Here is a 23,955-nt window from a genome sequence, read left to right on the forward strand (position 1 = left end):
CTCACTCTCACCACTACTATTCAACATAGTTTTTAAAGTTTTGGCCACAGTGATCAGAGCAGATGACACCACCCTTATGCCAGAAAGTGAAGAGGAACTAAAAAGCCTCTTGATGAAAGTGAAAGTGGAGAGTGAAATAGTTGGCTTAAAGCTCAACATTCAGAAAACGAAGATCATGGCATCCGGTCCCATCACTTCATGGGAAATAGATGGGGAAACAGCGGAAACAGTGTCAGACTTCATTTTGGGTGCTCCAAAATCACTGCAGATGATGATTGTAGCCATGAACTTAAAAGACGCTTACTCCTTGGAAGGAAAGTTATGACCAACCTAGATAGCATATTGAAAAGCAGAGACATTACTTTGCCAACAAAGGTCCGTCTAGTCAAGGCCATGGTTTTTCCAGTGGTCATGTACAGATGTGAGAGGTGGACTGTGAAGAAAGCTGAGTGCCGAAGAATTGATGCTTTTGAACTGTGGTGTTGGAGAAGACTCTTGAGAGTCCTTTGGACTGCAAGGAGATCAACCACTCCATTCTGAAGGAGATAGCCCTAGGTGTTCTTTGGAAGGAATGATGCTAAAGCGGAAACTCCAGTACTTTGGCCACTTCATGCGAAGAGTTGACTTATTGGAAAAGACTCTAATGCTGAGAGGGATTGGGGGCAGGAGAAGACGACAGAGGATGAGATGGCTGGATGGCATCACCAATTCGATGGACATGAGTTTGAGTGACCTCCAGGAGACAGTGGTGGACAGGGAGGCCTGGTGTGCTGCGATTCATGGGGTTACAGAGAGTCAGACATGACTGAGTGATTGAAATAATGGACTAATCAGAACAGACAAAGAAATAAAAGGAATCCAGATTGGAAAAGAAGTAAACTTCTCACTATTTGCTGATGACATGATCCTCTACATAGAAAACCCGAAAAACTCCACCAGAAAATTGCTAGAGCTAATCAATGAATATAGTAAAGTTGCAGGATATAAAATTAACACACAGAAATCCCTTGCATTACAACTCACTAACAATGAGAAAACAGAGAAATTAAGGAAGCAATTCCATTCACCATTGCAACAAAAAGAATAACACACTTAGGAATATATCTGCCTAAAGAAACTAAAGATCTACATATAGAAAACTATAAAACACTGATGAAGGAAATCAAAGATGATACAACTAGATGGCAAAATATACCATGTTCATGGATTGGAAGAATCAATATAGTGAAAATGAGTATACTACCCAAAGCAGTCTATAGATTCAATGCAATCCCTATCAAGCTACCAACGGTATTTTTCAGAGAACTAGAACACAAAATTTCACAATTTGTATGGAAATACAAAAAAACTCAAATAGCCAAAGCAATCTTAAGAAAGAAGAATGGAACTGGAGGAATCAACCTGCCTGACTTCAGGCTATACTGCAAAGCTACAGTCACCAAGACAGTATGTTACTGGCACAAAGACAGAAACATAGATCAGTGGAACAAAATAGAAAGCTCAGAGATAAATCCGTGCACCTGTGGACACGTTATCTTGGACAAAGGAGGCAAGAATATACAATAGAGAAAAGACAATCTCTTTAACAAGTGGTGCTGGGAAAACTAGTCAACCACTTGTAAAAGAATGAAACTAGAGCACTTTTAACACCATACACAAAAATAAACTCAAAATGGATTAAAGATCTAAATGTAAGACCAGAAACTAAAAAACTCCTAGAGGAAAACATAGGCAAAACACTCTCTGACATAAATCACAGCAGTATCCTCTATGACCCATCTCCCAAAGCAGTGGAAATAAAAGCAAAAAATAACTAATGGGACCTGATTAAACTTAAAAGCTTTTGCACAATGAAAGAAATGATAAGCAAGGTGAAAAGACAACCTTCGGATGGGAGAAAATAGTAGCAAATGAAGCAACTGACAAAGAACTAATCTCAAAAATATGCCAGGAACTCCTGCAGCTTAATTCTAGGAAAATAAACGACCCAATCAAGAAATGGGCCAAAAAACTAAACAGATATTTCTCCAAAGAAGACATACAGATGGCTAACAAACACCTGAAACGATGCTCAACATCACTCATTATCAGAGAAATGCAAATCAAAACCACAATGAGGTACCATCTCATTGGCTGCCATCCAAAAGTCTACAAACTGTAAATGCTGGAGAGGGTGTAGAGAAAAGGGAACCAACCTTCTTATACTGTTGGTGGGAATGCAAACTAGTACAGCCACTATACAGTGTAGAGATTCCTTAAAAAACTGGAAATAGAACCGCCATATGACTCAGCAATCCCACTGCTGGGCATACACACTGAGGAAACCAGAATCAAAAGAGACACGTGTACCCCAATGTTCATCTCAGCACTGTTTATAACAGCCAGGACATGGAAACAACCTAGATGTCCATCAGCAGACGAATGGATAGGAAAGCTGTGGTATGTATACACAATGGAATAGTACTCAGCCATTAAAAAGAATACATTTGAATCAGTTCTAATAGCTGGATCCTATTATACAGAGTGAAGTGAGTCAGAAAGAAAAACACCAATACCATAACTAACACAAATATATGGAATTTAGAACGATGGTAACGACAACCCTATATGCGAGACAACAAAAGAGACGCAGGTGTATAAAACAGTCTTTTGGACTCTGTGGGAGAAGACAAGGCTGGGATGATTTGAGAGAATAGCGCTAAATCATGTATATTATCATATGTGAAACAGATCGCCAGTCCAGGTTTGATGCATGAGACAGGGTGCTCAGGGCTGGTGCACTGGGATGACCCAGAGGGATGGGATGGGGAGGGAAGAGTAAGGGGGGCTCAAGATGGGGAACACATGTACACCCATGGCTGATTCATGTGAAAGTATGACAAAAACCACTGCAATATTGTAAAGTAATTAGCCTGCAATTTCAAAAAAAAAAAAAAAAAATCAGCTGGTTTGATGGTGCTTTTGCTTGTCTGGAAAGCTTTCGATTCCTCCATCAAACCTGAAGGAGAGTCTTGCTGGTAGAGTATTCCTGGTTGTAGTTTCTCCCGTTCATCACTTTTAATGTATCATTCCATTCCCTTCTGGCTTGCAGAGTTTCTGTGGAGAAATCAGCTGATAACCTGATGGGAGTTCCCTGGTATCTTATCCATCATTTTTCCCTTGTTGCTTTTAATATTTTATCTTTGTCTTTAATTTTTGTCAGTTTGATTACCATGTATCTTGGTGTGCTCCTCTTTGAGTTTATCCTTCCTGGGACTCTCTCTCATCTCTTACTGGGACCCGTATAATGCAAATTTTGGTGCATTTAATGATGTCCCAGAGGTGTCTTAGTTTGCCTTCATTTCTTTTCACCATTTTTCTGTATTCTGTTCTAGGCAATGATTTCCACCGTCCTGTCCTCCAGGTCATTTTCCATTCTTCTGCCTCCAGTTATTTTGCGATGAATTCTTTCTAGTGTATTGTTCACTGCTGTTTGTTCTTTAGTTCTTACAGGTCTTTAGAAAATATTTTTTGCCTCTTCTCCATTATTTTCCCAAGATCCTGCATCATCTTCACTATCATTATTATGAATTCTTTTTCTGGAAACATGCCTATCTCCACTTCATTTAGTTGTCTTTCTGGAGTTTTATCTTGTCCCTTATTCTGGGACATATCTTTCTGCTTTTCACCCTGATTAACTTTCTGTAATGTGCTGTTTGTTCTAGCCACTGTGAAACTGTGCGAGGCTTGAGAATGCAGGCTCCAGCTAGAAGTCTATTCCCCTGACCTAACTGGGTGGGGTGGGGGTCTTCCCTGGTGGCTCAAGGGTAAAGAATCCACCTACCAATGCAAGAGATGTGAGTTCCATCCCTGGGTTAGAAAGAGCCCACTGGAGAAGATTCCACTCCAGTATTGTGATCTGTGAAATCCCATGGATAGAGGAGCCTGGCCAGCTAAAGCCTACATGATAGCTTACTGTGAACGATATCAGATTGGCGATTTCCGAAGGCAAAGATTTTCCTTCAGGACCAGGAACCAGTCTTGATCACTCAGGAGATTTTGTGTAGCAGAGTTTCATTAAACTATGAAAAGGGACAGGGGAAGCTTCTGACATAGACATCAGAAGGGTTCAGAGAATGCCCCCCTCTCTAGTCTTGCCAAAGGAATTGCATAGTTTTTAATTGGTTATTACAATGAATCAAAAGAATGTCCCAAGGTTGTAAAGACCTTTCTAGATCTACTCCCATAACATACATTTTAAGATAACAGGATTAGTCAGAAGGTTTTCAGGAAGGAGAAACATGACCTCAAGCAGGATACATTATTGTTATATAACCCTTAGTAAGGAAACATAAGGAAAATAGCGTTTGTCCTTTCTTCCTCCTTGAGAACTCCAGACCCCTATCTCCTCCTTGAGAGCCCCAGACACCTGTCTCCTCCTCGGAGACCCTGGACTTCTGATCAACCTGCCCAGGGATTGACTCTCTCAATCCCCCTTTTTCTTTTGGGAAAATTATGTTGCCAAGGGAAAGGGGCATCATTTTCATTCCATAACTACTTCCTGCTGTTGAGGGGCATTGTCCCTAAATTGTTGATGTAACATATTCTCCTCACCCTCATATTGAGGGTCTCTGATCCAGAGGACCCAAGTAGTAGTTGGAGGAGGTTGTGGCTCTTATAGGAGCTTGGACAACCACCTGTAACTTAAAAGCTTTCAGACAGTTAGAAACAAACCCCATTTAACAGTTATAGATATAAGGCAAAATAGGCATTAAACCAAGTTAAAATATCAAAATTAAAAGTTACATTATGTCCACAGTTAAGGTACAATATGTTATATCAGTCCTTCTTAGAATTGGTTGATGTCATCAGATGAAGAAGAGTTGAAGAAAGTCTTTTCCTTGAAGTGAAGAAACCCACCATGGAAAGCCCTCAATTGATGAGGAGATTGAAAAGTTGAAAGCTGAGTCACATAGTTAATTTTAAGCCTTCAGGAACCATGACAATATCTGTGCACAAAACCAGTCTGTCATAGAGACAGGTCCTTCTTCTTAGGGGGAGTTTGAGCCCTCGTTAAAGCTACAGGGAAAACATTAAACCAACTGTCTCATGTTTCTGAGTTTCCTACACAGATGCCTCTTAATAATGTCATTAGCCTTCCAACTTTTTCTGAAGATTGGGGTCTCCAGGAACAGTGTAAGTGGTATTCTATTCCTAGAGCTTTTGACACGCCTTGAGTTATAGTAGTTTTAAAGATGGAGCCATTGTCACTCTGAGATTTAGAGTTTAAGACCCCACTTATATCATGAGAAGTCAGTACAGTAAGATTTTGTCTATTAATAAGCTTAGGAGCTTTAGGCATTAGCAAAACAATAGCATCAATTATCCTTTAAGCAATGTAGCCATAGCCTTTTTTTTTCAGTAACAAAGGAAATAAACTCTGATCCTGTGGGTAAGCTCAAAGCGGGAGCCTGCCAGGGAGCAGTTTAAAGAGTCTTAAAAGCCTTTTGAGTTTCTGGGGACCAAACCAGCTTCTCAGTTTGGACCTGCTGAGTCTCAGTTATAAGTTAGTATAACGGCCAGGCAAGTTCTGCATAACCCAGAATCCAAATGGGGCAGTTGTCTGATTCCTAAAAATCCTCTCTTGTCTTAAAGTCATAGGTAAGGGATGACTTAATATAGGTTTAACTCTAGAAAATATCACTCAAATCAGTGGCTGAAAAATATTTTCTGTTTCAGCAATTTTAGACAATTAAGTGTAAGGATTAGGCACTAATTATTTGTATGTCTTGAACAAGTCTCCGTTTATCATTTGACTTTTTTTACACTCAAAATAGGAGTCTTGTATGGACTGTTAATTAACAGTCCTTGTTCCTTCACATTTTTAATGATTGGCTTTAACCCATGTGTGCTCAACACACAGTTTTTCCATCAGCCCACACTTTGAGATTTACATTTTGTTCAACTAATGGGAGAGAAAGAGAAAGCTCCATATGCATGAAAACAAATGCCTAGACATTGTTCAGTATTTCCCTCCCCAGAAGAGGTGAGGGAGACTTCATCACAAGAAACTTGTGAGAAAACAGCACCGAGTCCCAGTTACTGCTTAAAGGATGACTGAAATTATAGCATGTGACTCATCCTGACAGTCCATTACAGTAGTGGACTGGGAGGAAACTGGACGAGGTCTTCACTGAGCACAGAGAAATTCTCCTCAGTTTCCGAAAGAAATCGACTGATTGGCCCTTCACAGTTATTAATATCTGGAGTTTCTCAGGTGTCATTAGGATGGGAGCTTGTATGGGGACCCAAAGCATCTTCAGTCACGATTATCTTGAGAGTCCAGCCCCTGGGGGCTACACCTCAGAGGGTAGTCTCTTCTCCAGTATGGTCTTTGCAGGCCAATCCCGCTTGAGACACCTCTCCTTTCCACAGTAATAGTAAGCCCATCCCTTTTTACCTGGGTCCCTCTTGGCATTTTTCTCAGGCTGTTTCAGAGCAGGTCTAACAGCCATTGTTGGGGCATCAGTCTTCTGACTTGCTCTTTTTCCTTATTTTCCTCCTCATCGTCTCTGCCATAATATATTGTCTGAGCCAGCTGCAACAGTGTTTCTGAAGACTGATTTGGTCTAAAAGCCTGTTTTAGTAACTTATGGCAGATATGTGGAGCTGATTGAGCGAGGAATCTATTTTTTAAGATCATTTCTCCATCTGAACTTTCAGGGTCAACATCAGTAAACGTATCGAGAGCCTCCCATAATTATCAAGGAATTTACCAGGAGTTCCCTTCCTGTTCTATCTCAGCCATTTAGCATATTTAAAAGTCAGTGCACACTCGCTTGAGTCCTGCACGAATACATCCAGCAAAGGGAGTCTGTTATGGGAACTGCTTGGCTCCCATAGGGAGGAGGGCTAGAGCCACTCGTCTCTAAAAGTAGTAACTTCCCCCAAAACTCAAGCTCTTGAGTCTTGAGTCAGTGTCTGTCCCAAAACATGTACTACATCTCACCAAATAATATCATAAGGTAAAATTAGTCCCATAAAGTCTTCCATGTACCTTTTGGATCCTCTAAATAGTCTACTGAGACTGAGGTAACCCCTCCTAGAAGGGTACCCTGATTCTCAGCCTGTTCATTTGGGAGCCTCAGATACAGAGGCAAAGTAAGAGAACAGGAGGGAGCTGTAGGTTTCCCACCCAAATCTGTACCCATAGGACACAAGTCTGGAATGTCTTGCAGAGAGATAAAGAGCAAGACAGATGGCATTTCTACCCATTTCTCTTGCTTTCTTCAGACCAGTCTACTTGTAAAACAGTACTGTACTTAAGAGGCCCTTCAAATGGCCAGGATTCCCCATCTTTCACAGGATACCATGACCATTCAGTATCACAGAAGAAGATCAGGCATGTCTTCCTAACCTCTGAGAATCAAACTTCTCCCAGTATTTAAAATATATATACATTTTTTTTTTTTTAAGGAGTGGTTCTGGAACTGTTAACTTCCATCTGTTAGAGAGAAAAAAGCGCCATCCACAACCATGGTTTTTTTCCACCAGAGGCGTCCTTCCCTGCTCTAGATGGGGGTGTATGCAGACTGTCCCCCAAAGGTTTCCTTCCCTGGTCAGACTTTGTCAGTCCCTTACCGACGCAGGCATCTCCCTCGTCCCTCTCGGTTCTACCACTGAGGCGGGGTGGAGACGCACAGGGGGCAGACCTGATAGCATCCCAGGCTGCTGTAGTTCCACACCACCAAAACCTTTGTTTGACTGGCCCTTTCCTCTGATGCCATCCGGGGTGGAGCAGAGCAGTTTCCCCAGAATGTTTCCCAAGCTCGGGCTCCTAGGGGAAGCATCCGTCTTTCGCTTGCCTGTGTGCATTCCTGAGCACAGTCCTGACCGCAGTAGAAGCAGTGAGTCATAAAGGGCAGACAACAGCCAAGATAGCCCATGTGAGTGTGACCAGGCCAGTGTATGTGTAGCCAAGATGTGGTGGGGGGTTGGCCAGAGATGAGATTATATTGAGGGGAAACCCTTGGGGAGCTGGAATCAATGGCATATCAAATTTGGGACTTTCCGCAGTCACCTGCTTCGTGCTTCTATGGGCTGGCTTATAAATCATGCATTAAGATGTGAATAGACCAATGATTCTGGGAAGAAGTCCTAATATTACCATCTATTTCAAAACCCCTCCTTGCCTGTTAGGTGGCATCTCAGCCCTGGAGAAGGGCACAGGGCCCCGAGGGAGTGACAAAACTTATCTCTTTGCAGAAGGACATGGGTTTCTCTATGAAACATTTGGGGTCCGGCCACAGTTCTCCTGGCAGGTGGACCCATTTGGTGCATCCTCCACGACCCCTACCCTGTTTGCCCTGGCGGGCTTCAATGCCCATGTCATCTCCAGGATCGACTACAACCTGAAGGAGGCCATGCAGGATACCCGGGTGAGTGGTGGGCCGCATCTACTCATCTAATTTCTCACCATCAGAACTGAAAAAAGCCACTGTACCTTTAGTGATGGTGATGAGCTCCCCATGTCTGGGGATATTCAAGCTGAGTTAGAGACAGCCTGGCAGGTCCTGGCAGAGAGTCCTGCCCTGAGGAGGGTCAGATGAAGGCTCAGACAGGCAGCATCTGGAGGGCCGATTCCTCTGCCTCCTGTGGCTTTGGGAGGTCAGGGGGAACCTTGAGGAGGGGGCAGCAGAGGGAGACCTGAACCCCTGAGATCAGTGGGTGCAGCGAGAGACTCAGGTGGGGCCTGCGGAGGGGAACCGGCAGCCGTGTCGCCCCTGGGCCCTCACTCCATCCCTCCGGGTTTGTAGGAGCTGCAGTTCGTGTGGCGAGGGTCCAGATCCCTGTCGGCGCAGCAGGAAATCTTCACACATGTCCTGGACCAGTTCAGCTACTGCTCGTGAGCACCTGCCTCGGGCCAGTCCCCATCCCAGCACCCTCCCTGGACCACCTCAGCCACGCCCTTCATGGCCAGCCCTGAGGGCACGCACTGAGCACGCATCTTACAGAAAGAATAACTTATGCCTGGACACCCAGCCAAGGTCCCGCGGTAGCAGCTGTAGCGCAGCTGGAGTGGCTCCGGCTATTGAGTCAAAACTTCCGAGTTCTGGCACCAGCCCTCCTGTGGGCTGTCTGGTGGGGGGCCCTGCGTCCAGTCCCTCTGCCCTCTGTTCCTGGGGGGCTGTGGGTGGGGGCTGAGCCCCCGTGAGCAGAGGAGGTGGGATGAAGCAGCAGCTGACAGAAGAGGCAAGGGGGACTCACTAGCAGGTTCTGGGTGCCCTGCAGGATCAGGGTGAGCTGCCCAAGTGCCCACAGGGCTCACACAGGGGCATCTTCTGCCCACACAGCTCTCGTCTGCCCGCCACCACACTGTCCAGCCCCTGGTGGGAGACGGAGGCCTCGATGCTCTGGCCTCCCTGAGCCCTGCCTGCCTCCCCGCCCTTGCGCTGCTGCCATGTTCAGGGCAGGGCCCCTAATGCTCCTCTCTCCCTTAGTGAGGGATTTAACTGGGATGGCGAGGCCATCTTCCCAGGTACATCCCCGGATGACATGTACCTCCAAATGCAAATCCCTGTCACCGAGGACAACATCCAAATATTTACCAGTCTCCTGGTGAAGAATGCGTTGGCTCGAGCCACCTGGTTCCGGACACCACACGTCCTCTGGCCCTGGGTAAGTTGGGGTCCCTGGCCCTGGTTCCTCAACTCTGTGCAGGTGTTGCTCTCTTCGGTCTGACCCCAGCACTTGGCTCCTCCCAAGACTGTGTGTCCACCTCTAACCATTCCAGTGTCCATTCAGGCAGTGGGCCATCCCAACTCCAGCTCAGTCCTCCTTCCCTTCACCCCAAGTCCTCACCCAGTCTACCGGCTTCTCCCCCAAGCCTGGATCATCCCCACAGTCTCTGCCTCCATGGCAGCCCCTCCTTCACACAGGCTCCAGCTCCTCCAGCTCTCCCCTCCTTTCCCCTTCTCAATACTGTAAGCAGAGGCCTCATCTTGAATCCTGGTTCCCTACTCAGGGGCTGTGAGAATTGGGACCCTGTGAGCCTCACTTTTCTCATCTGTGAAATGGGGATGATGACAGGACCTGCTCCATTGGCTGAATTTGTCTTATAATGAAAGACACCCTCATGGGACAGTGCTGGACACTCAATCAACATTGTTGTCGCAGCTAAACTGGACAGAGCACCTTCTGTGCTCCCAGAGGAGAGAGCTAGTGAGCCCCGTGGAGGGCTTCAGTGTCCACCATGGGGAGAGAGGGACGGTCGTGCAAATGAAAAGTTGCTATCCCTGTACAGGCTGGGCTCTTTACCCAGAAGGGCTGGGCGTTGCTTCTGTCCCCTGGCTGCAGGGATGTGACAGGCAGTTCTTCAATGCCTCGCTGCAATTCACCAACATGGACATTATAATGGAGTACGTGAATAGTAAAGCATCGGAGCTCAGCTTATCAATGAAGTATGCCACGCTCAGTGACTACTTCCGGGCTGTGCACTCTGACCAAGTCTCCTGGCAGGTCCGAGACCACCGCGACTTCCTGCCCTATTCCTCGGGTAGGAGCCTCTGGGGGTAGGGAGGGATTCGGTGCAAGGGAGATGTCACCAAAGCAGTGACATGTGGTTTCCCAGTCTCCTCAGCTCTGCCGGTGGAGCCCACAGGGCCACTGGATCAGACAGCCCTCCCTCACCCGCCTGCCTCCTGTGGACCGCCTGGGGTGGGGACAGATACAGGCGGGCTCAGTGTTGTCCACTGTTCCTTTGCCGGTTCCTTTCTTTCACAAGAGAGGCTTGAGTGATGTCCAGAGGCAGCCTTGGTTTCCGCTGGGGCACTGGCGGGGGTTGGTCATGCCCTGTGGGGACTTCGTCATGCCATGACCTTTGTGTCCAGGGTAAGGAGAGTGATTTCAGGGATCTCAGCTCCCAATGGCCCTGCCAGCCTGCCCCCATGGACAACCAGAGGGACCTGGTGGAAGGCATGCCTCTCCAGACCCTGATTTTCCTCAGCGGCACACAGGGGCGGCCAGCACTCCAGCCCTTCCATTCTGTGTCCTGACTTCTTGGCCCTCATCCCTCTACCTCCTCCTCTGAAGTCCTCCAGGGCGCCTTCCCACAGGCCATCCCAGGGGCCCAGGTGCTCACTGGGATTCTTTCCTCGTCACAGTGTCAGGCCTCCCCCGGCCTGCCCCTGCCCAGCCTGACCCTGCCAGTGGCCCAGGCCTTCCAGGGATCTCGTACCATTGCTGGCCTGGCTGGACCAAGAACCCTGAGATCACCTGCTGGCCTAGGCTGTGTCCCTGGGGACCCAGGCAGATCCATCCTGACCTCATCTTCCTCCGCATTTCCCAAGTGGGGCTCAGGGGCCTCTAAGGGCAGGCCCTCCCACTGACTCCTGGCTTTTTTCCCCTAGACATGTATCATGCCTGGACTGGATTCTATGCCTCCCGAAGTGGGCTCAAGGGGCTGGCAAGGAGAGCCAGCAGTCTGCTGTATGCTGGGGAGTCCATGTTTACTCGCTACGTGCTGTTGGCTCCCCACCGGTTCCTGGACCCGGCCTGGGGCCTGCAGCAGCTCCAGCAGCTCCGCTGGGCAGTCTCCGAGGTAACACAGTGCCTCCCAGAGACAGGACAGGATTGGATATTCCAGGGCTGTGTGCTTCCCCCTCCCTAGGCCAGCGCACCTCCCTGTCCCTTGTTGCTATAGGTCCCTTTTATAGATGAGAACACTGAGGTCACCACTGAGGTCACAAGACCATGCATGATGAAGCTGCCCCAAGGCTAGGACCATGGCCTGCCAGGGCCCAGCTGTGGTTCAGTAAGATTTAAAGCCAGACTGTCCCAGAGCACTAAGGGGGAAGTGGAGCGGCATTGGTGTCCAACAGTCCTGGCTGGAGTCAAATCTCAGCTCAGCTCTATGAGCTCAGGATTCCCCTCTCTGAGCTCTAATTTCCTCCTTGAAAAATGAGAACTACATGTTCACTCAGGACATTAATAGGACAGTTGAATGTGATAATACACATATGCTGGTGGGCTCTGTAGGTGACACAAAGAAAGCTGCTCATAAATCTGCATATTATTTATTCCCCACTGTGCAGAAGGGAAAACTGAGACACAAGATCTCCTATAACTTGTCTCCTCTCCAGTCAGAAATGGGCCTCACGGCTCATGAGATTCATAGTCACTAAAGGGAATTACTGGCAGGGCCAGTCATTGTGTGGGTGTGTGATGGGATAGACTTTAACATCCATCAGGGTGGGCGGACTTGTGGCTTCACCCCCCGGGGACTCAAGTTTCCCTTCTGGGAAGTGGAGGTCATGAGCACCAAGCCATGTGTGGGGCTTGTCTGGAGCAGAATATCAGCACTTATGAGATGACAGGGTAACAGGGGGGAAGGGTCCTTTTCAGAAATCTGTTTTCTGTTCAGCATCAAGTACACAGCTATGTGTTTTCTCAAGGTCAACAACACTTGGGCAAGATCATTAGCCACTCTGGCCTCAGATTCCTCTTCTGAGAAACCCCCAATTCTCCAGCACCACCTGCTGAGAGGGAAGGGATGTCAGGGCCCAGTGGAGATAAGGACAGCAGGTGCTGAGCAGAGGCCAGCCTGACCCCACTCTTGCTCTGCTCTGGCACGGCCCAGGTCCAGCACCACGATGCCATTACCGGAACTCATGTTCCAAGAGTGGGTGACATGTTTGTGGAGCACCTGAGCACCGGGATGCAAGGGGTGCACAAGCTGATGGCCTCCATCATCCAAGACAGGTCTCCAGACCACTCAGGTAAGCAAGGCCCCTGGGGGCACAGTGGGCCATGGAGGGGTCCACCCCAGTCTGGGAAGAGAGCCTGAGGGTCAGGGGACGGGCTGGGACACCTGAGCTACAGACTTGAGTCCCATCCAGGGGAGGCTCTCAACTCAGCGTGAACTGGGCAGGTGCCTTCACTTCACTGAGCCATTTCCTCTCTGTGATTCAGCAAAGGCTGATATGCCAACTAGAGGCAGGAATAAATGCTAAAGCAGTCTAGATGTTGCCAAGCACACGGCTTGCACAATTTAGCGTAACACCTCACATCTCTGAATAGCTGGAAGTGTTACTGTACTCACTTCATAGCTGAGGACACACATGGAACAGAGAGGTCATGGAGCCGCCCAGGGTCACACAGGGATGAATGGTCCCCATACCCCTGAACTGCCCAGGGTCACACAGGGAGGATGATACCCATACCCCTGAGCTGCCCAGGGTCACACAGGTAGGAATGGTCCCCATACCCCTGAGCTGCTCAGGGGCACACAGGTAGGAATTGTCCCCATACCCCTGAGCTGCCCAGGCTCACACAGGGATGATGACACCCATACCCCTCTGCTGCCCAGGCTCACACAGGGAGGATGATACCCATACCCCTGTGCTGCCCGGCTCCGCAGACAGGATGCACATGTTCTTTTGACTTTGTGGGTTTCACAGGAAGAGGATGAGTGATCACCCTGTTTGCCTGAGGGGATTCACCCCTGCAAATCCTGGGCAATCAGAGATAGGTGCCTTCCCTGCAGGAGCATGTGGGCCGCCCACCTTCCCAGGGTCCACACTCACCCTGCTCTCTCTCACTGTGCCCTCCCCACTCCGCCCCTCCCTTCACCTGCCCAGCTCTGCCCTCGGCTCTGTGTGCAGTCCCATCTTACCTTCAGACACTGGAAGGGCCCTGGGGTCAGGAGTGCAGCAGACTGGAATCCTGTCCACAGGGACTGGTGGTAGGAGGGGATGATGGGCATAGAAAGGGAGGTAGAACTGGGTCCTTCCAGTGTCTGGCGAGGCCAGCCATTCCCATGAGCTCACGGGGGCAGCTCCCCAAGGAAGGGGCAGGTGGAGACCCCAGAAAGGCATCCAGCCATGGGAACTGCCCGGGCAGAGACCGGGGACTGGACAGTGTGTGTGCAGTGTTCAAGGATCTGGGAGTCATTGAATGTGGTCATAGATGGTCACCTGGGGTGGGGGGTAGAGCAGAAAAAGAATCCAGGTTCATAGCAAAGAGGGCTCCAGTGCTGACCTTGGTGATTGACCTTGACCCTCCAAGCTCCAGAGAATTGTCTGTACATTGCCAAGGGCTCCAGCTTTGGAGCCAGGCCGTAGGACATGGGTCACCTTGGACAACTAACCCTCTGCTCTGGACCTCAGTCTTCTCACCAGTAAAGTAGGCTGACAAGGATATAAGCCCCTCATCTCTAGGGGCATGCTCCCCCACCCCACCTGGGAACCAGAACCCAGCTTGTACAGATGAGGAAAGAGTTGCATGTGGGAGCCCATGTGTCTACCTGTCCTTCTCCCTGGACTCTGCAGAACTTGTCTCATCTGCCTCAGTTTCTCTTGTTTCAAGGGGCACCAGGGGTGAGGGGTGGGTCCGGTGGTGTCACTAGAGCCTGTTCTCTGTGTGCAGGCCCAGAGCCTGGGGGACACTTTGCAATGGTCTACAACCCGCTGGCCTGGACGGTCACCACCATCATCACCCTGACTGTGGGCTTCCCCAAAGTCAGCATCACAGACGAGTCAGGCCTTCCTGTCCCGGCACAGGTGAGGGGGACATCCCGTCTATGGTGCAAGCCCTGTTGCTGCCCCTGCTCTGCGCTGGGCCCCCGAAGTGGGCATCTAAAGGGAAGAGGTGACACGCTGCCTGACTGTGAGGGGTGTCCTATGGGTGAGTCGCCATCAGGGTCAGTGGATCCACCCAGCGGACTGACCCTGCCCTTTGCGTACATGAGTTGACCAGAATCCACCTGTAATGCAGAGCCACAAGAAACATGGGTTCAATACCTGGTCGGGAATATCCACTGCATGAGCACATGATAACCCACTCCAGTACTCTTGACTGGAGAATCCCATGGGCAGAAAGCTTGGCGGGCTACAGTCGATGGGGTCACCAAGAGTCAGACAACACTGAGGTGACTTGGTGTATATGTATATAACCCTGTGTCAATTTCTACTTCTCATGGGGAAGCCAGCAATAGTCTTCGCTGTGCATCTTTATGGAGGTGCTGTCATAGGGGCAGGCCCCAGCTATGACACCCACATCCTGTGTGGTCCCTCCTCATCTCCTTCCCAGACCTGAAGCTAGACTTGATTATAGAGGTGACCCTCCTGTTACCAAGCCAGCACTTCCTTGGGGAGATGGATCGGGTAATGCCATCAGTCAGCCATTCAGCAAACATTCCTGAAGCCTGTGCTGGGCTTGGCCCAGATGAATGCTCATCCCTGGACTCGGGAGCCATCCTGGGATTCAAGGAGCAGACGCAGAAATGGACAGTTAAGGTGTGGGGTAATGACCAGGCAGCCAGGGCAGTGATCCTTAGCTGAGAGAGAGAGGGGGAAGATTCCTCTATGTCAAGGTCAGGGGAGGGAAGGGTGTTGGGTGGAGTAGACCCGACATGGAACATCTCCCTTCCCCACCCAGAGGCACCGCCCACCAAGCCCAAATGCTCTTTCTTAAATACTACTGAACACCTAGTATGTGTCAGGAGTTACTCTAGGCACTGGAGGAAATTTGATAACCAAATAGACAGATCCCTGCACTTGGGGGGCTCCTATTCCAGTGGGGGATCCAGGAAAGAAGAAAATCAGAAAGGATAGGAGTGACAGATGACAACTGTGGTGGAGGAAAACATCAGAACAGGATAGGGGTGTGGGGTGGGGAAGGGTGTCTGCTTTAGTTCAGAGAAAGTCCGGGCTGGAGGCTGTGAGGAGCCACATGGGCTTGCTCATAGTGCCCCAGACCTTCCCACAAGACTTGGAAGTGACACTTGCTTCCTAGAGACTGAAGAACCTCTGGCATGGACCCAGTGCCCTCATGCAAATCCCTTCCCTGAGTCAGAAGACACAGAGGTAGAGAAAGACCTGCAGGCTGACCTGGAAACCTCCCTCCTCGGAAAAATCAGAGGGCTAGGAGACAAGGGAGCCCCCTCTAAAGAGGTCGAGGGAGCAGTGTGAGCAGTCTCAGAGGCAGGAACAGAGGGGAGTGTGGGAGGAGGGCAGGTGGTTTGCAGCCCCAGGCGAGGAGGAAGAGGGGAGAGGAGATTAGACGTGGTTGAGCAGGGAGGGTGCAGGAGGGGAGCCAGCTCAGCCCCATGTTGGGTGACCAGCTGTCTCCATGCCGAGCAAGCACTCCATCTGCCAGGTGTGTAAGCCCAGGGTTTCTAAGGAGACTGAGGCACCTTCCATCCTGACAGCCATCATTCATCCCATCACTTGGGTCTTTCAGGTCCAGCCCTCGAAGGAGATGCCCTCTGCCTATGACTTGCACGTGCTGACCACGATCCCAGGACTCAGTTACCGGTACTACAGCATCCAGCCCAGCAGGAGTTCCCAGGAGAAAACTGGGGAGCCTGAGCCCTTTGTGGCAAAAACCACGCAGTTTGGAGGCCGACTCAGGAGACTTGCCGGGCAAGTGGGTGGGAGCCTGGTGCCTGTGAATAATGACTGCTACATCGTCTTCCTGGACCTGGACACCAACCTGATGCACAGCGTCTGGGAGAGGTGAGGTGCAGTCGTTGCTGTCTCTGAGGCCAGGGTGTGATGGTACTGAAGCTCCCTGTAGTGCATCGAGCTGTATGTCTAAGTGTGTGAGTCTAGGCCAGGACACAGAAGCAGCCAGGACCTACAGGATCCAGCAGAGGTGGTCAGGGGGAGGGTGTGGGGAGCAGCAGAAATGGAGTACAGCCCCAGAACATTCTGAGTCTCCCTGGTCAGGCTGGGAAAGGTGCAGTCAGAGTGTGGACTTAGGCTCCATCATGGCTCAAGCCCCAACCATCTTTCACCTCCATCAAGCCCTCATGACTCGAACCTCCTTTCTGTCTCTCCAGACTGGCCTACATTGACATATCATGCAATGAGATTATTCCATATGTGGTACTTGGCAGGCTGCCTTCTTTCAATTCTCGTCATGTTTCCAACTTTCAGGCATGTTGAAGGGTGAATGAGACCCCTCATTCTTCTTGCAGATTCAATAATATTCTGTTGTACAGACAGACAACTTTCGTCCTGTTGAACGGTCTCTTCATCCCTGGCTCGTGGCTGGTGTCTCCATGGAGGCTCTGTGAGCCTGGTTCCAGCATGAGGATGACATGTTTTCTGTCATGATGACAATCCTTTCTCTTTCCTCTGTGTGCAGGCAGAGTAACCGAAAGGTATACATGACCCAGCAGTTCATGGAGTATCACACAAACAGTGATGTCAGGAAAGGCCCTGTTTCAGGCAATTATGTGTTTACACCCAGCGGTGCAGCAGAGCCAGCGTGGGAGGCTGTGAGGATGGAGATCGTGGAGGGGGCACTGGTGACTGAGATCCGGCAGTACTTCTATAGGTGAGGGCGGCCCCCTGCTTGTGCTCAGCTCATGGAGGTGCTCACAGGCAGGGGAATGAGGAAATGAGGGCCCGTCATGCTTCAGACACCCAGCTCCTGGACCTGGGCTTGGCACACGGTCCTTCCTCCGTGGAAGTTCGATGAAGTCATGAGCTGCTCCAGTCTCTGCAGTCCTGCTCTGCTTGCCTGCGCTGTGTCACCTTGGTGGGACCTAAGTCCAGAGGCGGGACAGGAGCCCACGGTGGCAGTGACCTAGACACGAGAGCAGTTCTTGTGTTTTCATGAGCAGGACAGACAGAGCCCCCAGGCCTGGTCGGGTAACCAGTATTCAGAGGACAGGGTCCCTCCTGTTCTATTGCCCAAGTAGGCTACCCAGCCCCCAACCTGCAGGAAGGATGGAGGGAGGGAAATGGAAGGAGAGGAAGGAAAGAATAAGGGAGGTACATCAGAAGGCACCCTGGGCTTGACCTACCTGTCCTGCTTCTCCTCCAGGAAGGTGAACGACAGTGAGCCCACATTCGCCATCTACTCCCGGCTGGCCCGCGGGCCCCAGGGCTCTGGCGGGGAGCTGCTCTGCCATCGCATAGAGCAGGAGTACCGGGTGGGCCCCTTGGAGCTGAACCGCGAGGCCATCCTGAGGACAAGCACCAAGCTGAACACGGGGCAGGTCCTCTACTCGGACAACAACGGCTACCAGATGCAGCGCAGGCCCTACAGGGACTACAAGAACAACACCATCGCTCGGGTACGTCCTGAGCTGTCCTGGAGTGTGGCTGCTGTAGACCCAATCTTGATGGCCAATCTCCAGAAAGCAGGAGAGTCCCCTTAGGGCCAGATCATCTCTGAAGCCCCACTGCCCTGAGTCTGCCCCTAGGGCCTGTGGCCAGGAGTATTCAGACCAAGTCTCAGAGCTCTGGGGCCACCGCGGCTGAGCTGTGTCCCTGAGGTCTGTGTGCACCGCGGGTCCTCCTCGGTCAGATGGATGACCAGCAGGGGGTTGCTTGAGGGTTAAGCACGTGGTGCCTGTCTAGGCCTGAACCGGGTGTGACCCTCCTTGGCTACTCAGAGGTGAGCCACAGCCTGTCCTCCAGGGAGAGCTGAGCAGGGGCTCGATTCCAAAATCATTCAGTTCCCAGACCTCGCCCTCCAGAAGGATGACCTTGGGTGAGTCCCTGGGTGTCCCTGGACCTCGGTGCTCTCCTGGGAAGAGAGCGACCTCCCCCAGAGCTGTGCTGAGGTCTGGGATGATCCAGGGGCAGCGCCGTGCTGGGCACCTCCTGAGCCTTCCTCTAGTTAGTTGTCTCTCCTTCCAGAGGGAGCCAGAGAAGGGGTGTAGTTCCTCCCTGCTCTGTCTTCCGTGAGCTTCTGTCAGTTCATCTCTACAGCTGTTCTTCACACACTGTGCCCTGGGCTCCAGAGGGTCCAGGGCTATCCACCCCGGACATCTTCCTTCAAAACAGGAAAGGGAAGAGCTGTGTGAGTGCTTCCCAGCCCAGACACCAGCGCCTTTCTATTTGGGAACCCCTGGCTGGGGGCCATCTCTGGCTGGAGTGGCACAAATGCCTCACTGTCTCCCTGCACCAGGGGGACGATTTGGGCACATTTTACAGAGGGGGAAACTGAGGCTTGGGCAGGCTGGCTGTCCCAGGGCATAAGGTCAGGAAGCAATGGAGCTGGATTTGAATACCAATGTGTCCATCTCACAAGTAAGAGCCCCCCCCCCCGACCCCATCACTACTGTGCCACCCTGGGCTGCTGCTGTGCCCATGCAGGAAGCCGCCTGGGGCCAGAGGGAGACCCTGGACCTGCTGGCTGACCTGGCCCACTGCTCCCACCACAAGCCTGCCAATGTTTCTGTCCACAGAATTACTACCCCATGGTGCAATCGGCCTTCATCCAGAGCAGACGCAGCAGGCTGGTGCTGCTGTCTGAGCAGGCACACGGCGTCTCCAGCCAAGGGAACGGGCAGGTGGAGGTAGGAGGAGGCCCCTCTGGTCACTCTTGGGGACCCCAGGGCCCAGGCAGGCCCGGTCAGACAGTTGTCCCCTGCAGGTCATGCTCCACCGGCGGCTGTGGAACAATGATGAATGGGCCCTGGACAATGACCTCACACTGAACGACTCCTCGGTTGTCCACCCAGTGCTCTGGCTCCTACTGGGATCCAGGGCCCTCACCAGTGGCCTGCGCCAGAGGAGCAGGCTGGCGCTGCAGCACCGGCCCGTCGTGATGCTCAGGGAGCTGACCGGTAAACGTGCCCCTACCACCATTGCCCTCAGGGGAGCCAGCCTTTCCAGGGATGGGGCCGAGCTCGTATTGATTGCTAAGGGTGAATGATGTTGATTTGATCTTGAAGAAGATTTAGCTTTGGGATCCCGGCCCAGGCTTGATCACTCAGACCTTTTGTGCGGCAATAGTTATATTACACTGAAAAATGACAGAGGAAGTGTCTGACATGGACATCAGAAGGCGGAGGGGGAGAACCCCACTTGGTAGTTTTATCAACGACTTATATACTTTCACCAGACCCACTCCCACAACAGACATCCTAAATTAACAAGGTTAGAATTAACCAGAACTTCCCTGGTGGCTCAGATAGTAAAGCATCTGCCTACAACGTGGGAGACCCAGGTTCAATCCCTGGGTTGGGAAGATCTCCTGGAGAAGGAAATGGCAACGCACTCCAGTATTCTTGCCTGGAAAATCCCATGGACGGAGGAGGCTGTTAGGCTACAGTCCATGGGGTCACGAAGAGTCAGGCAGGACTCAGTGACTTCACTTTCGCCAGATCCACTGCCACAAGGAAGGATAAGATTAGTCAGAAGGGACTTGTTAAGAAGCAGAAACATGTCCTAGAGCAGGCTACTCTTTATTATATTATAGTTAGCACCGAGTTTAAAGAAAAACACACTCGAGCAAGATAAGTTGTTCTGTTGTGTAATCAGCTCTGGGCTTAAAGAAACTTAGTCTTAAACTTTGTTGTCCTAACACCTCAGAGTTTAAGTAAACACATCTTTTGGGTCTGAGACAAAAGCGAAAGTGAAAGTGAAGTCGCTCAGTCCTGTCCGACTCTTCGCGACCCCATGGACTGTAGCCTAACAGCCTCCTCCGTCCATGGGATTTTCCAGGCAAGAAGACTGGAGTGCGTTGCCATTTCCTTCTCCAGGAGATCTTCCCAACCCAGGGACTGAACCCGGGTTTCCCGCATTGTAGGCAGATGCTTTACATCTGTCAAGGGCAGAGACCCCAGGGAAAGGTTCTGATTGGCCCTGATCGAATCACGTGACCCAAGCCTGGCCAATCACTGAGGCCTGGGAATTGTAAAGAGATGGCGGCTCCAGCTGGAGCCCAGAGTTGAGCAGAGTATTTCCTGAAAGAGGAGGGCTGAGTCCCTCTGGGCAGAGGCAGCCGTAGCTGACAGCACGGGAGCTGGGGTCTGAGACCTTCTTCACAGAGCAGGTCTCTGTGTGAACTCCCTGCAAGTTCTTGAAGAAATGGTGTCTTCTCTGCTCCCATCTCCCAGTCTGCAGTTTGAACCGGCTGGACCAGAGATTCAAGGCAGGCTGGGGCGTTTGCACCGACAGGTGCATCAGGCTGCCTGCCGTGTGGGCCGCAGGTGGGAGGGAGTGAGATCAGATGAAGTGGGGGACTTAGTGTGGTGAGTTGTGAGAGTCAGGAGGAGAATTTGGCCCAAAGCCTCTCCTTGTTGTCCATCTGCCTTTCAGAGATTGTCCCGCGTGGCTCAGACTCCAGGTGGCAAGAGGCTGTGACGCTGCCCCCAAGCATCCACCTGCAGATCCTCAGCATCCCCGGCTGGAAGTACAGCTCAAACCACACAGAGCACCTGCGGACGCTCCAGAAAGGTGCGGCAGGTGTTCAGGTGTCCAGACTCACTCCTGCCTCCCCATGTCAGCCCGGTCCCCCAGCCCATCACTGGACAGAGGGGCTCTCCTCAGAGTTGTCCAGGCTCTGTGAGGTCCTGCTTCTTCCAGAGTCTTCTCCTAGAGCCTCAGACACTGGTGTCCCGCCTGTATTTTCGGCTCAGGCATGACTTTGATGAGGTTCCGTTCTTGCATTGAAAAATGATTCTAATGTCAGACACTGTGGGTTGAGCCATGGATGACACAGGAAACATCCCTGGGCTCAGAGCACCCCTGTCCACAGAGGGAAGCAGGCAGCTCATCAGAGAGCAATGACGGTGATCTAAGGAAGGTCCCAGCTGGGCATCACTGAGGGCTTCCTGGTGGAGGCAAGATCTTCCAGAAACGAAGAGGTCCTGTACCCCTTACCTCCCCCTTTAGGCTCTAAGAAGTTCCAGGGCAGGGCTGACTGTGCCCCAGCCACTGCTGTGTCCCCACAGCCGCACTCAGGGCCTAGGGTGTTCCCATATAAGTGTCAGCCCAACTAAGAAGGAGGAACAGAAAGAGGTCAAGGCCAGAAGTTACCTTTGTGCCTGATAAACTGGATCTATGAAAGGCTGGCTCACACCTGAAGCCATGTGCCTTCCTGACCTGACCTCCAGCATCCCTGAACCACTGCCCACCTAACTCATCTGACAGGGTGGATGGGGTGTGCGTGTGTGTGTGTGTGTGTGTGTGTGTGTGTGTGTAGGGGTGTGGGGGGGTGTGGGGGTATGGGTGTGGATGTGTGTAGGTGGGTGTGTGTGTGTGGTGTGTGTGTGTGTGTGTGTGTGAGAGAGAGAGAGAGAGAGAGTGTATGGCCAAGCCACTGAGAAAGCACCTCTTGGAGGCTGCTGTACTGAAGTAAGGGAGACACGGGCTGGGCCAAGCAAGACCCTCTTCCCAGGGAGGTGAGTAAGAAGCTGAGCGAGGGGAGCACTGGGGATGGCAAGAGGGCCGCCTGCCTCCCCAGAAACAAACAACCCCCTTCTCATCATCACCTGCATCACCATTATCATCTCCAGCATCATTTTCCAGTGCCAGAAATCCTTCCCTGATTCTCGAGCTCCAGTCCCTAAACCCATCACTTGCATGGAGACAAGAGACTTCGCAGACCTCTTATGCTGCAGTAACAAGGAGCCCACACGCTCTCTGCCTCACACAGCACAGTTCATTTCAACCCCTTGCTCTGTGGGACCAGCAGGGTGGCCCTTCTCGTTTGTTCTCCAACGACCAGAGGTGGAGGCTCTAGTACGACACGTTTCCTAGGTCTTGGTGGCAATGACCTGACACATGACCTTTGCAATGGTGACTCATCTTCAGGTCACAAGGCCACACTCCCCTTCACAGGGGCCAGGGCAGAGAATCTTCCAGAGAACAGGAGGCTGGAGGGACAGGCCCAATGAGGACCTCACGAGTGAATAAGAACGAAGACTTTCCACACTTCAGCACCGGCCTCAGTGCGGGCGGTGGGAGGCAGTAGCTTTGGCTGCCCCTGGGTTGGAGTCCTCCCCCCTCCTTTATGCACACCAGCTGTGTGTCTGGCAAGTGCCGGCCCCTCTCTGAGCCTTGTTTGGCTCATCTGCAAAGTGGGGCTGTGTTAGCTGCCTCCGAGGGAGGGTGAAGATGTGAAAGGGAGGTGAGAGTGTAAAGTGCCAGGCCGAGACTGTGTCCTCATGCCACCTCCCTTCTGTCCCCAAGACCGAAGGCCGAAGCCCAAGGCAGACCTCCGCCGTGTCCTGCTGCGGCTCCAGCACCTGTATGAGGTGGACCAGGACCCGGTGTTGTCTCGGCCTGTGACGGTGAACCTGCGGGTAACCTGCCCCTCCTCGTATCCCGCTCCGACATCACTGAGTCAGGCCCCCAGGAGGAGGCACCCTCAGGAGATAAACCCTGGTGTTTGAGGTGTTTGCTGGGTGGCCCCACCTGCCTGCCACCTGACGGGAGGTGCTGATCCAGCTCGGCACTTGGGAGCAGTTCCTTCCGGCCTCGTTCCTCAATCTGTAAAATGGGAACCTGCCCCTCCTCCCATGGGACTTCCACTACAATGAATGTGGGGGATGCTGGGCCCGGGCCCCGGGTGTGGCTGCCCTTCTTCGTCGGGTTCTCTGCTCAGATCTGGGGTCCGGGTGCTCACCCCTCCCTGTGCTCTGTCCTGCAGTCTGTGCTGGGGGGACTGGGCTCCGTGGTGTCTGTGGAGGAGCGCTCACTCACAGGGACCTGGGACGTGAATGAGATGCGTCGCTGGACCTGGAGCAGGCGGGACCCTCACCACCACAGAGGTCCGGGCTCCCTGGTCCTGATCCGCCCCGGGTCCCCAGCCTGACCCCCAGCCAGACCCAGCTCTGCCCCTAAGGCCTGTGTGACCTGGAGCTGGCCGTCCTTCCCCGGGTCTCAGTCTTCCTGAATCAGCTGCAGAAGGTTATAGACTCTAGGCTTCAGGTCAGTCTCCATGTGCCAGAGCCACACAGATAGGTTGTGTGTGTGCGTGCATGCACTTGTGTGTCCAAGACTACAACCCTCTGCGGCCTTGAGTGGCCCCAGACTTTAGGTGCAGCCCAGGTGTTGGGACGGCTGCCTCCTCTGCCTTGTGCTGCACGCGCACTGCTTCTGGCTGGAAACATTGGCCTCTGCCGTTCCTTCCGCCTGGAAAGCCCTTGTCCCTTTATCTGGCCCAGGGCTGAGTCAGGAGCCTCCCTTGCTCTCCCCTCTCCTCACTTTGCTCTGTCCCATTTCTCTC

At 51.7% G+C, this 23,955-nt stretch overlaps 1 protein-coding gene across 1 annotated transcript in view; it reads left to right on the forward strand.

Annotated features, from left to right (window-relative positions):
- LOC102173830 (epididymis-specific alpha-mannosidase-like) overlaps positions 1 to 23,955 on the forward strand; it is a 42,360-nt gene that overhangs the window by 15,484 nt on the left and 2,921 nt on the right. The window contains exons 4-17 of the mRNA XM_018049956.1: positions 8,245 to 8,417; positions 8,796 to 8,884; positions 9,480 to 9,657; positions 10,336 to 10,534; positions 11,388 to 11,578; positions 12,617 to 12,755; positions 14,404 to 14,537; positions 16,219 to 16,493; positions 17,128 to 17,319; positions 17,812 to 18,064; positions 19,184 to 19,294; positions 19,372 to 19,564; positions 21,042 to 21,179; positions 22,917 to 23,029. Of these exons, the coding sequence (XP_017905445.1) occupies positions 8,245 to 8,417; positions 8,796 to 8,884; positions 9,480 to 9,657; positions 10,336 to 10,534; positions 11,388 to 11,578; positions 12,617 to 12,755; positions 14,404 to 14,537; positions 16,219 to 16,493; positions 17,128 to 17,319; positions 17,812 to 18,064; positions 19,184 to 19,294; positions 19,372 to 19,564; positions 21,042 to 21,179; positions 22,917 to 23,029 (2,378 nt within the window). The remainder of the gene's footprint in view (positions 1 to 8,244; positions 8,418 to 8,795; positions 8,885 to 9,479; positions 9,658 to 10,335; positions 10,535 to 11,387; positions 11,579 to 12,616; positions 12,756 to 14,403; positions 14,538 to 16,218; positions 16,494 to 17,127; positions 17,320 to 17,811; positions 18,065 to 19,183; positions 19,295 to 19,371; positions 19,565 to 21,041; positions 21,180 to 22,916; positions 23,030 to 23,955) is intronic.

This window comes from Capra hircus, chromosome 6 (assembly GCF_001704415.2).
Source record: "Capra hircus breed San Clemente chromosome 6, ASM170441v1, whole genome shotgun sequence".
NCBI lineage: Eukaryota > Metazoa > Chordata > Mammalia > Artiodactyla > Bovidae > Capra > Capra hircus.